The sequence below is a fragment of the Drosophila willistoni genome, chromosome 3R, assembly GCF_018902025.1.
Source record: "Drosophila willistoni isolate 14030-0811.24 chromosome 3R, UCI_dwil_1.1, whole genome shotgun sequence".
Classification (NCBI taxonomy): domain Eukaryota; kingdom Metazoa; phylum Arthropoda; class Insecta; order Diptera; family Drosophilidae; genus Drosophila; species Drosophila willistoni.
Window position 1 is genome coordinate 16,611,070 of NC_061086.1, and position 13,487 is coordinate 16,624,556.

At 35.3% G+C, this 13,487-nt stretch overlaps 3 protein-coding genes across 5 annotated transcripts; all 3 read left to right on the forward strand.

Moving 5' to 3' along the window:
• Positions 1–2,593: 2,593 nt before the first annotated feature.
• LOC26529171 lies at positions 2,594–3,232 on the forward strand. Its single transcript, XM_023180628.2, has one exon. It carries the CDS (start codon positions 2,660–2,662, stop codon positions 3,158–3,160), a length of 501 nt encoding a protein of 166 aa, XP_023036396.2. The 5' UTR covers positions 2,594–2,659; the 3' UTR covers positions 3,161–3,232.
• Positions 3,233–4,487: 1,255 nt separating this feature from the next.
• On the forward strand, positions 4,488–8,406 carry LOC6651276. Of its 3 annotated transcripts, none has more exons than XM_047009378.1 (3): positions 4,488–4,552; positions 7,253–7,406; positions 7,480–8,406. In XM_047009378.1, exons 2-3 carry the CDS (start codon positions 7,314–7,316, stop codon positions 7,819–7,821), a joined length of 435 nt encoding a protein of 144 aa, XP_046865334.1. In that variant the 5' UTR covers positions 4,488–4,552; positions 7,253–7,313; the 3' UTR covers positions 7,822–8,406. The 3 variants fall into 3 exon arrangements, with proteins under 3 accessions (XP_046865334.1, XP_046865333.1, XP_002074187.2); XM_047009377.1 differs by having other exon boundaries at positions 4,532–4,552; positions 7,198–7,406; XM_002074151.4 differs by lacking the exon at positions 4,488–4,552 and adding an exon at positions 5,428–5,561.
• A 760-nt stretch (positions 8,407–9,166) lies between these two features.
• Positions 9,167–10,249, forward strand: LOC6651277 (elongation of very long chain fatty acids protein F). The gene is made up of 2 exons (XM_023180386.2): positions 9,167–9,398; positions 9,475–10,249. The coding sequence occupies exons 1-2, from the start codon at positions 9,183–9,185 to the stop codon at positions 10,039–10,041; spliced, it is 783 nt and encodes a 260-aa protein (XP_023036154.1). The 5' UTR covers positions 9,167–9,182; the 3' UTR covers positions 10,042–10,249.
• The last annotated feature ends 3,238 nt before the right edge of the window (positions 10,250–13,487 follow it).

Genomic DNA, 13,487 nt, shown 5'->3' on the forward strand with positions numbered 1-13,487 from the left:
AACAAGACAGATTAATTTTAACAGTATTTGCAAGACTTTTAGCATATCCTTCTTCAGTCATTTACTTACTGTGTTACTGTGTTCCTCTAGAACAAAAACTTCATTGTTTCCAGGCAAAAAAAATCATTAAAGAGAATATTTTACCAAAAATATAGCAACAATGCTTAAGTGAATTTGTTTTTTCGCTTCTGCTAGGCTATGCCTCAGACCATACTTCCATTATAAATTAACTCACATTTGGTCTGACTTCTGCATGAGCTAAAAATGTTAAAAATTTTTCAATTCGTTAGAGCCTTTCAATTTGGTTTAACCTTTATGGCCAAGTTGATGTCTATGTAATTGGCCAACCTTTGTCTCTGTCACAATTTTACTTAATTTCCCACCAACGCAGTCTAGAAGAAACAACAACTGTAACTCTTACATACTCGATGAAGTAAATTACAAAAGTCCCTTGAATTTTTTTATGCCTAGTAACAAAAAATGATCTTAGTCCGCCATTCCAGACCGTAGATTTTTGTTACTATGACGAAGCAGTGTGGAGTGAAAAGGAAGTAGATGAAAGTGTGTGGGTGTGTGTGTGTGTAGCTATTTGGCCGCGGCAACAAAATGAAATGAAGTGAAATGGAATCAAAGGCATCTACATACATACGACTAGATGGAAGCAACGGAAAAACCACCAGAATATCGACGCATAGACACGTAGGAACGAAGGGATAGTCACACACACACTAACACACACACATATCGTAGACAGTCATGTCATGTGGGGGCCAAGTCACGGTTGATGTTTACAGTTGAGCTGCAACGGCATAGACAAACACCAATTTCAGTTTCCTTTAGTTTATGCGTTCGATAACTCACATGTTGGCACACTCAAAATAACATTTCATTTAAATCGACACATTTTTATTCTCATAATGCCTGTAATTTGATACCAGATAAATGAAAATTTAATAAAATAGATAGCAAAGAGAAAGATACTTTAGACAATTGGCAAATATCTCAAGACCAGCTACAACAGACCATTTACGCAGAGGACATTTTAGATCCGATGGAAATTGTTAAAACCTAAGGAAATTTATAAAAAATTATTTAAATAATTTGCCATTTATTAGTATATCAATATCTTACAAAAATAATACTAATGATTTATATATATAATAACTAATTTAGTTATTGTGGATCTTTAGAATTCAAACCAAGAGATTAAATTAATCAATTGTTTTAAATTTTCTTCTAGCCGTTTTGGCAATTTAATCTGGCTATTTTGATGCTTAAATGTAGGCAATTTTTTCAAACACGAAAACAAGAAAACGAGATGCACTATATCTCAGTTAAATTTTCTTCAAGTGTACAAATAGATGGTCCATGTACACACATATGTAAGCCCAAGAGTAGATGCCCCAAATGCTTTGACTCCAGAGCCACCGCACACACCGAAGTTGTTTGCATTCATATATCTCCAAAAGTGAGTTAGCTTTGGCTTTGTGGTCTTACTTTGTGTGTGATGTGGCAGGGACAGGGACATGAGCAAAATGATGTGGTTTAGGTTTTGGTCTATGCGGCGGCAGCTTCAGGAAGTTCCAAGGATGTCATAACCATGAGGCAAGTTGATAGAGGCATCGATTATCTATAGAACGGAAACGAGCCGTCGTTCATAATGAAATCCTGTCCGCAAATCGAACCACGTAATCGAACATTGAACGCAGCAAAACCTTCAGGCTAAACGTCTCTCAACAGGTACGCAAATTGACGACCATGTAAATTCCAGAGAGGCAAAAAAAAAAAAGGGAAACGAAAAAAAGGAAATGTGGATTGATGGGCGGTGGAATCTAACGCCACTTAAGGTAGCAATTGGGGGAACAACGAGCTTAACAAGTTGCAAATGCCGAAGGGCGTTCTCCTTTGTACAGTATTCCCCTTGTTTTCCCGACTTTAAAGCTGTTTGTAAGGGACTTTTTACTTGTGTGGGAGGGTGTATGTATATATGTGTTTGTATGGAAGTGAATGTCACTTTGGTTTAACGCAATAACGTGTCATTTTCAGACGTCAAATACGTCTTTGGAAGCGTATTTAATTGCGCTTGCAATGGCATAAATCAACACTTGAATAAGCTTAATGGTATGAGATTATCGATTAGCAAACTGAAGGTGAACCCGAACAAGAAACATTCCTCAGCTGTCATTTGCACCAGTCGAAGCGGCGGCAGTGGCTTCAATCAACCCAATTCCTCCACCCACCCACTCAACACGCCTTACGCTTTAAAATTTATGAACTTAACTTTTGGTTAGTCGAGGAACAACCCCGAACCCCAATCTCTATCATCAAAAACTTCCCAAGCCAACCCAAAAAACCCCAATGGCCAAGTCACGAAAGGCGCAAAAGGTTTGCATGTCTGCTGGATATTACCATAATTTCAATTTAAGGAATTAAACAAATTCCGTTCCACAAAAATTAAAAAAAAAAAAGCCAACAAATAGATATGTTCTTCCAGCCAAAAAAAGAGCATTTTTGAATCTTTAACAGTTAAATTGATTTGCGATCAACATTTTTGACATCTCCGATGATTTGCAGCCCTGACAAATCTGTCAAAACTTGACAGCTTGTCACATGCTAAATTTTCACATTTTCATTTACTATAATCAAGCAAAGTGTAAAAATGAGTCAACGTCAAGGGGATCCTCTTTTCCACGTAACCCTATGTAATTTGTGCATGGAAAAAGCTACCAATTTTTTGACCGGCCTCTGCATTAGATGTCACCTCATTTGGACCAACAAGCGGCGTTCGGAGGACAGGATTTGCCTTAACCTAGTGAAGGCATACATCGTCGCACGTGTGACCCAGACAGATGTAATTAGCCCCAACATGGATCCCACTTTCCGACAAGTCCTTGATTCCGAGGCTACCAAGCGTCGAGAGAAACTTCAAAGCTTCCACCAACTACGGGATAAATTTCAAAATTCACTTGTGATTGATGCATTCGAACGCGCAAATCCGCACAATTGTGGCAACAGATGCTGCAAGGCACCTCTAGTCCTTACAGGAAATGATTTTGCGAATTCTCAATATGAAATGGATTTGCTCAAAGACATAAAGAATTATGAGAAAAGTTTGCCAAACCAAACTGATTTAAATAGTAAATATTTCAATACATTCTAATAAAGAAAAGAAACAGTCGTGGACCATGGTCAATGTCAGCTCTGACTTTTGCTTGTTTCCTTCGGAATTTAACACAGTCGTTTATGTTCATTTTTCATCTTGTTATCTGCTATCCTAGCGGAGGATAAAGCCTGGCATAGATTAACCAAATTTATATAGCTAAATTTGATTCATTTCAAATAAAACAAAATGTTTCGCTTCCAGGGTTACGTATTTCAAGCTTACGTACACAGCCCTGTTTATTACTGGTGTGTAGCCCTGTAAATGCCAGTGAAGTTTTTCCCAGGGTGACAACAATTCTAGAAACTGCGCTAATTTTTTTAAAGTTTGTGTGAATATTTCCAGTCCTATAGAGGACATTTTAATCATATTCTTTGCAATCAATCATTCCTCACTCAGCATTTTATAAAATTTCTAAAGTTTTACGAATCTTGTTTTCGATTTAGACAAGTGTGCAGTGTTTTAACCAAATAGTTTACTGTTGTTATCAAGAATAAAGACTCAATAAAGCAACGCACTAAATACATTTTGCTGTGTGTACCATTTGGAGAAATTCAACCGAAATTCGAAAGTCATCCTTCATGAATGGTAATGATACCTGCATTTGCACCTGCAACTTCAAATCGATCAATCGAATGATGATAGGCCCAATTAACAATTTGCCTTGCAGGTCTATCGAGATGCAGACATTGTCAGACAGAGTCAGTCGGATGCAACTGGTTGCATCTGGGTACATTGGGAATTCTCTGCTCATTGGCAGCTGGTTATAATTGTCACTTCGGGGCGTTGCCGTAAATTACCAAGCCGAGGCCCAAGACCCATATCAGGACAGCAATGGCAACGCTGTCCAAAAAACCAATTGAACCAAACTGATTGCCTTACTTGATGGGCCGGGGCCCATTGTCTAGCCAATTGTTGTCTCCGGGGTCCAATGTACATAGTACATACAATTTGGTAATGAAAATGTTTATTCAAATTTGCGTCAATGGAAGTGTTTACACGACTCCCAATGCATACATAAATGTACATATATACAACATCTACATGGCACTCGGTCGGGTCTGTGTAGATGTGCATGTTTGGATATTGTCCAATAAGTGTAATTTGTTTAATGACTAAACTAATAAATCAAATGCATTCAAATTTTGGAGGTGGACAAATTGAAATGGTAAGAACAAAAAAAGGAAGCAAAAGCGGAAAATAACAAAAAAATAATTACAACATTCCACGGTATCGATTGATCGATTATATTATCGATTAGCTCCAATTTGAAGCTTTGGAGTTTGAACAAAGACGAGGCAAGCCGCAAAGCTTTAATTTATTCATTTACAAGTCTAGTAACAGAAAAGAAACAGATTCCAGTCAAGACACTGAAATATAATAAACATTTGGGTATGTTCTATATTTAAGTTATACAAACTTGCAGTTTTGGATTAATTGTTTTAATAATTGATGAAATGCAAAAACCTTAAACATTATTTAGTTGTTCAATTAAATTTAATTATTTCATTCAATTTTTCCTCTATTTATATATATAAACTTTAGTAATTAGAGTAGAACCGATTATAGAGAAAGTGGTGAGGTGAAAACAGAGAATATTTGAGGATGACGACTGTTGACTGTGAGCACTTCTCACTAATTGGGGTGTCTATCTAGTCGCTTCAAGTGGCTATAGACTCAAAATCCGTTGATGAATCGAAGAGATTCCAATAAATTTCCTTGTTCGGTGCTTTAATGTTAGCTGAAATGGGCGACAGAATGGGCGAGAAAGAATTAGCTTCCAGTAAACCATTTTTGGGTTATTTTGAACAAATATTGGCTATAAATATGTTAACTTGCTTTTACTTTTAAGGAAAACTTTGACATTCTACTAATAGTATTAACAGTTTCAGATCTCTACTGTTAAGTTAGAGGGTCTGGAATGAGTCATTTTAAGAGAGAAATTCGATATCGCAATTCATTAATTCTAATATAATCGTTCCTGTTACTTACATTACAAATTACATAAACTAACATACTCTTTCGACATTTTAATTATAGGGCACTAAAATACCTAGAAACCCCTTAATGGAAATTATGAGATTAACTTTTCGCTCGAACGTTTTAGTTTACTCCATTGGAATTTAAACGTTTCAGATTTCTGTGATTTTCTGCAAGACTTTGTTTATTTTTCAAGAATTTTAAGAAACTATAAACAAAAAAACAAATGAAATGCTATAAACAAAATGAAAAACAAGCTGATCTCAATCTGCCACCATGCACAGATTCAGAACAATTGCAACAACTGATGGCAACAGGCGTCACTAATCACCGGGCAAGATGTTGGAGCCAGCTGGTGGTCACTGAGTTGCCCAGCATGTTGTCGGGCATGGCAAGGACTGGATAGGACCAGGACAACGCAGTAAGAGAGCACATTATTCAAGTGCAACAGCTTTCAAATAAACATAAATTGACCATGTACAAGAGTAACACAACCAGATGGGGTGAGAACTTGCCATGGTAACTTGCTTTAAGTCCCTGTCACAGGCATTAGCCCCTTCTGGCTACTAGTGCCTTCTTCTGATGGCCGCCACTGGTGTCTGGTGCCTGGTGCTGGGTGTCGTAATTAAAGGCAGCCTTGCTATAACGAAGAGAAATGTTTCCAGCCATGGCAACAGCAATCGTAACAAACACAAAAACCAACGGATCCCAGAAAGCAGCGTTGCATCCGCGTCTAATTTATTTGTTTTTCTCACTTGACTTTTATTTACACGTGCATTGGCATGTGAGTGGTGCAGGGAATGGGGTTAAAAGGAGGTAACATCGTTTGCTACCTTTGTTTGTGAAACTTGTTTTTTTTGGTCCCTTCTGGTGCTGGTTTTTTGGATTTTGCTAAGATGGGCACAGTGCCAAATTGGCCTAATGGCGTTAATGCGAATACGAGTCCAGACTAAAACCAGCGACAAACATCAAAAGCCCTTATATACATACATACGTATACATAGAGATTTCAGTTGCAGATGCATGTGCCAAGCATCCTTCAATGCAAATCAAAGGCACTTAAAACTTCCCAAAATTTGGCACACACCGCCAGAAGTTTCGCTTTTAATAAGAGGAATAAAAAGCAATTCACTATCTACTTAACGTAGTTGCCATGTTTGCAATTACTCTGTACCTGGTAGAGGATTGAACTTGATAAGGTATGCATTGTCATCAGTAAAGTATGTATATATATAGACAGCATTTTAAAGCAGGAGTTGTCCAAAAAGGGTTTTATGTATCTCAAAACGATTAAAAAGAAATTTGATCCTAGAAATATTATGCTATCTATCTGTCTATCTAACACTGTTATGCTATCTGTCTATCAAACTCTGGTCACACTGCAGCAGCAGAAAAAAAGTCATCTAAAATGAAAGCCTATAGAACTGTCAAATGTGACACAGGGCACAGTGGCACATTTTAATGAATTTACTTTCAAAAATCTGTAATTTATTTATAAAAGGAATGTGTACGAAGCGATACATATAAAAGTGCAATGAGTAAAACATTCATACAAAATACAGTAGATTAAATAAGAAAAAGACAAAATTTTGAAATCTACCATCCGATATGTTATAATAATTATTTGTAATATGCTTGGTCACACAATTTTTAAATTAAAGAAAGATGAAAGATTTTAAAAATACAAACTTTAAAGTCAAAATTCTGTACAACCAATACCACCAAAAGATATTTCGAAAACTTTTTAACAAGTTATTAATAAATTGTTTTTAAAATAGATACAAATTTGTTTAAAATATTTGAACCAACCTTATGTACATGTAAATTTATCCCCAAATTTTTCTATTTAGATAAGATGTTCTTCTCTGTTTTTTTAAAAGTTTAGGTGTTAAAAATTTACAAGCAAAAAATTTTGACATGGAGACTTTTAAGTGTAAATATTTTAACATTATCGAAATTTCGCTTTAGGGTTTTAAAGCTGTGCCACTGTACTGTCCACTGTCTTTTGACAGTTAGAGAACTTTCCAATACTGTAGGTCCAAACATTTTCTTATTAGACAACCCTGAATAGAAAGTAATCGAGGAAAACTTTACCAATATCCATTCAATTAGACAACCCTGACTAGAAAGTAATCAAGGAAAACTTTACCAATATCCATTGAAGTTCTTAGCCATGGCACCGTTTTCTACTTGCTCCATTTGCAACGTTAAAACCAGAAAAGTTGTTAAGGATCCAATAACATTAAAGATGATCTATGTGTGTCCGGTAAGAAAATATATAAAAAATAATTCCTACATCTTTATATAACCAAAAATTAACATTGATTCATATTCTATAGGTATGCTTTAAGGCCAGAAACCAGCAGCAAAAGCAACCCATGGCAAGGAAAGACCAGATTGACAAGGTCGAAGTGAATGAACCCAAGATGGTTAAGTCCATATCACAAAATGAAGTGCCACTAGATAAAAGGAATGAAACGGAGCCAATGAAAACATCTCAAGCCAAAAGGCTTTCTCTGCAAACACAAGACAATGCTTCTGTGGCGAGGAAAAGTGCTTTCAAAGCTCCAATGCCGCCTCCTATACCAAAAATGAAATCTCTAATCACACCTCCGATAATGCAGACTGTAATTGTCAATGGACGTAAATATGTGGCCATCAGTGAAACTGCTGACGATTAGGCAGAATGAACCATGAATTAACAATTTAAATTTTATTACACACACACACACGAACATTGACTTTTTTTTTTTTTATACTGTAAATGACGCAAAATTGCAAAACTGTACAGAACTGATAATCATACATTTTGCACTTTGCACAAAACTACAAATTTACGTAATTAAATCGAAACGCATTGTATGCAAATTGTTTTGTGATTTTTTTTTTTCTATTTGAACACATCGAATCAGTAACACTCTGTCAAAAAAAGTAAAAAGGTTTTTAAAAGTCCTATTATTCGACTTTTTGATCAACACATTTAAATCTATTTCATAATCATCATTTTTCTACATTGCTTTATTAGCTTTACCCTTAATGTTTTAAGTTTAAAATTAATAAACTCTTTAAAAATTTGTAGTAATGAACTGGAGTCTCTTTAGCCAATCTTTTTTAATTCAGTCGACTAAAAGTGTGACTGGAAAGAAGACTAAAAGAACAAGACGAGGAGTAAGTCGAGACAGAAGTCGACGAGGAAGACGAATTTCAAATAAACAAGGAGCTTTTCAACATTATTAGTAAAACGAATTAAATCTAATACATATTTATACATTCATATACTATAATTAAATAAAATAGACATAAAACAAAAACCATGATTGTATTCATCCTACAATTAAAATATCCCAGTCCCACTTGTGTAAACCCTTATGTTAAGGGGTCTTAATCAAGCTTTTCTGTTGACTAGTTTGATTCTCTAAATAACTAATGCCTCTAATTAGTTTTTAAAGTCAGTTGTTTTCTTTGCTTTCTAGCTAAGACTTTCACTTCTATGGATAGGGTATTAATTTTTAAATTAAATCGTCAACACCAAAGGATGCGTGTCCGTTGCATTTTCCGCGTTCCTTTTTTTCGCCTGCGTGGCTTAAAATGTTTATTTCTAAATTTTGTGTAATATTGCCGCACCCCTTCTTCTACTTCTCTATCGTTCAATGCGTTTAGCTCGACAGTTAGTTGCTTTTTAGAAGTTGTTGCCAGTTGCCAGGATATGCGTGCTGATACGATATTTATTTACGTCCCATTTCCGTTTCCGTTTGGCCAGGAACCAACTGCAGCACTTTGATGCCACATAACTCGATTTGGAATATGCGTGATTTCGAAGCGTTCTTAATGGTCCCTGAAAGTTTTAATGGCATTCTCATAGCTCCCGTGTTTAAAGTTAACGTTGAAGATATATCTGAATCTAGTGAAAAAATATTGGCAAACCCAACAACATTTCGAATATGCCACAACTTAGCTAGTGACGCATCGAATACGGTTTTAGGTGGTGCAAGCTATAGTTCTTGTTTAGTTTGAAGCCAACAGCTCTTCATTAAAGAGGAAAATGTTTGAGGTCTTTGACAAGCCATATGCGGATCCTGTCCACCTACCATTGGCCAGAGATTTGCAGCCCGTCCTATTAATAGTTTTTGGGTATCTTTTGTTTGTGCTGAAATTGGGCAGACAATGGATGGCGCATCGTCAACCATTTCAATTGCGTGGAATACTTAAGATCTACAACGTTATGCAGATCTTATACAATGGATCTCTGCTTATATGTGTAAGTGATATTCTGGAATACACCCAATATGTAAAAGATGTATAACTTGTATTTACCTCTATCTCTCACTTTGTAGGGTCTGCATTTGATATTCGTTGAGAGTCCTTACAATCTTAGTTGTACGACTGTCCTGCCCTTGGATCATAGGCTCAAATTAATGGAACGTACATTATCCTATCTGTATTATATCAACAAGTTAATCGATCTGCTCGATACATTGTTTTTTGTGCTACGCAAGAAAGACAAACAAATAACATTTCTGCATGTCTTCCATCATGTTTTCATGGCCGTTACCACATTTCTTCTGATACGCTTCTATGGACATGGTGGCCAAGTCTTTGTAACCTGTATGCTTAACATATTAATTCACGTTGTAATGTATAGTTACTATTACATTTCATCCCAGAGTGAACACGCCCAGCAAAGTATTTGGTGGAAAAAATATCTAACTCTAATGCAATTAGTACAATTCTCCATAATGTTTTCATATAATTTATTTCTCTATGTGCAACCAAATTGTGAGTCATCTGATGGCGTTAGCATTACAGTCTGTTCGGCGTCTTTGTTTATGTTCATAATGTTCTCCAAGTTTTATATAAACACATACATTCGGTCTAAAAACAAAAATTTAAAATCAAAATAAAATTACACAATGCAAACCGGATAGTTTATGTGCCTAATTGCTTATACTAAAATAGATCAAGATCTTAGAAGCTAAACGTGCTCAGTCTGGAGACTGGACTGAAGAAAAGCAAATCTTCTAATATTCAAAAATTGGCGACGTATAATATAGTCTTTGAGTATGTACCTAGTATATAGAATAAATAAATAAACTAATTGTAAAAATCAAAGCATGGGGAATTTTTAATACTTACGCAATAGAATTAATTTAATTTGCTTTCATAATACTTGACGTTGGCTTTGTTTTGAATTTGAAATATAAAAGATTTAGTTGATGATAGGTAAGTTCCTATGTTATTTTTGTTTAAAAGCATGCACTTGCATTTATCATTGAAATTTTTATTGAGGTGGAAAGGTCTGTGTTTTAAGTTCAAAGTTTCCTTTATAAATTGGGAAGTGCTGAACACGACCCTGTAAAAAAAATGTGTTGTTTTAAAAAAACTGTTTTTCCAATTTTTTGTTGCACAATATAAACATAATAGTAACCTAAGAACTTTCTGATTTTCACCTTTTACTTTATTAGGTATCTAAAATAATTTAAAAGCAATTTACAGAATATTAAAGAGAGCAAAGAAGTATGCTTTAATTCATAACATCTCACCTTTAAGGTAAGGTTCTAAAATGTGTGAAATTTGCACCTCAAAGCATGCTATACGGAGTTAATGAATAGACATTTGATATCTGCTTAAAATGCATCCTTTTTATAGCACACTTTTAGGTGTATATTTCTCAACCCGAAATCACATGGTAATCTGGTAGACTCTCAGATATGAGTCACTTTAAGAATTTACTACTTGTTAGAAAATATCATCCATTTTATAAAATTTCTAAAACATTGAATTATGAATTTATTTATTTAGAAATGCTAAGAACACCTCTGTATTCAATGCTAAATTTCAAATGTGTTTAGCTTATGGATTTCCGTTGCAAAAAGTGCCTTCTCCGCAAAAGTGAGACGTGATCTGCACGCCTTTCTCTTACGTGCTTGGAGCACTTTTTCCAAGTTATTTTTTTTTTGTTTTTTTTTAATTAGAAAATAAGGCTCATGCTTGGGAAACGATTTATAGCACCGGAAGGAGTCAACCTATTGCCCTCTAGCCATCCTCATGGCCATTGCATTTGCATGGGAATTGCATGCGAGAGCCTAGCCCGAGCCGAGCCTAGCCAAGTCCTGTCCGTGCTGACTACAAAGTACAATGCTGAATAATTGTGGCCATACAATGACATTAAAGCGAAGCCACAGTCAAGTACAGCCGGGCCAGAGTGAATGAGTAAGTGGAGTGGAGTGGAGCAGAGGGGAGTGTGGTTTGGAAAGGGTCCCCGTTTCATAGACACAACCAGCAAGCGTGCTGAGTAATTGCAGCTTTAAATGACGTTAAACGTGCATCGTGCAGTTTTATATCCACTTTTCCCCTCCCATTCACAAGTTTTATTTATTCATGTATTTATTGTTTCTTTTTTTTTTTTTTTTGTTTTTTTTTGGTTTGGTTTGTTTGTTACGCTTGTGCCCTTTACAGATACATACATATACATATATGTGTGATGTGAAAACGTTCTTTACTTTGTCGGATAAACACTTTGACGCCCTTGTTTGTTCACGTTACATGATTCAATATATTGTATATATTTGGCCAAAGGTTAAATAACTTTGCCCTTTGAATTGCAGTATTACTGTGTTAGTGCCAATTAAAATGGAAATTTAACATGTTTATTATAAAGTAATAGGAACATTTCTATTAGGGATAACTGAAATCTTTTTGAGAAGAGTGTTTTGGTAGTTTTTTATTTCGTAAAATTCATCTTAAATTAGGTCTACGCTAAGTCAAATGTCCTAAGAATATGTCGGAATGGAGCCACGAAATCTTTTATGGATACTATTCCAACTCTAAGTACTCTCTGGTTGTGTATTTGCTGCTTGGCTAATTTAAGGACTGATTTATACGTCTTTTAATAGCCAAATGTAAAATGATGGTTTCATCTCTTGAATAGTAAATTTTAAAATAATTAAAGTAACAGAATAAAGACCAACATATTAATATTGAGATCTAACTAGTTAATATTGATATTAATCATTAGGATAAAGGAAATGGATAGAGTTAGTTAAAATTAGAGATAGAGTAGATATTAAGTAGTTATAGAAAATGCATATAGTTTTAAGTACATTCATGTGATTTCTATAGTTCAAAATTTCAATTCATTTAAGTATAGTAAACTACAGATAATTCCCTGAATTCAAATTAAAATTTATGGTTCATAGACATCTTTGTCTTGCAGTTTCAACAGAAAGAATGAATTCTGTATAAGAATATGATCAAGACATTACATTAAGATATAAAAAGATAATAGCAAACTTGGTTCCTAAATATTACATGATCCTAAATATGCCTTTAGATATACATACATATGTTTATTTGATGGGGTTTTGAATTTTACCGAAAACATGACAAACATTCAGATTTTCGTGTTCGATGCAAAAGAGAAGTTAAACTTTCAAAATTCGAATTTTGTCTCTATCTCTTTTGTGCTCATCAAGAAGTTAAACTATCAAAATACGAATTTTGTCTCTATCTCTTTTGTGCTCATCAAGTTCGTACCCCACCCAAATGGGTCAATATATAGAGTATAAAGGTAACTGCAAGGTTGAGTTGTAGTAATTTCTTTTTGCTGTTGACGGTATTTTCTGTTGTTGTTGTCGTTTTTTGTTTTGTCCAAGGGGCGCCGCTGGCAAGCACATTTCTCACGATGCCATGTTGCTCCTTGGCTTATGAGTGTGTGTGTGTGTGTGTGTGTGTGTATATGTGTGTGCTACGTGCCATGCAACCGAAAGTCATTTGTCGATGAAGAAAATGCAAGACATTTTATTTACTTGTAAGCCAAGTCATTTCCACTAACTATCCAAAGGGTACAGAATTAAAAAGAGGTGGCCGCAGGTGAAGAGAAGTCGGCAAGAGATAGGACTTCAGGTGGCCGATTGCAAATTAAGTCATTTTTCATTTCTGGCTCAAACTAATGGTTCCAGCGACTGCAATTTTTGGCCTCAATATGTCTCGGATTTTTTATAAGTTGACTTGGGACAGTAAATATTAAATTGATGGCCGACTTACACCCTTTTCATTCATAATGACCACGAAAGGTTGGAAGGATTAATGATCTATTGTACGTACTTATATTCTCTGCAGGAATAATGCCACACCATAAGAAGGTGAGGACAGGACATAAAAACCAAAACACATACGCACATATTACATTAAGTTTTTTTGAGGGATGGGAAGTGGGGGGGCAAATTACAAGGTATAAAAATGGCGTCTCATTATGGGTAAAGTTAATATTTCATGGGCAATTTGCGGGGATTGAAACCGACACACTTCAAAAACAGCGCACACAACCCATAAACATGGACATTTTCAC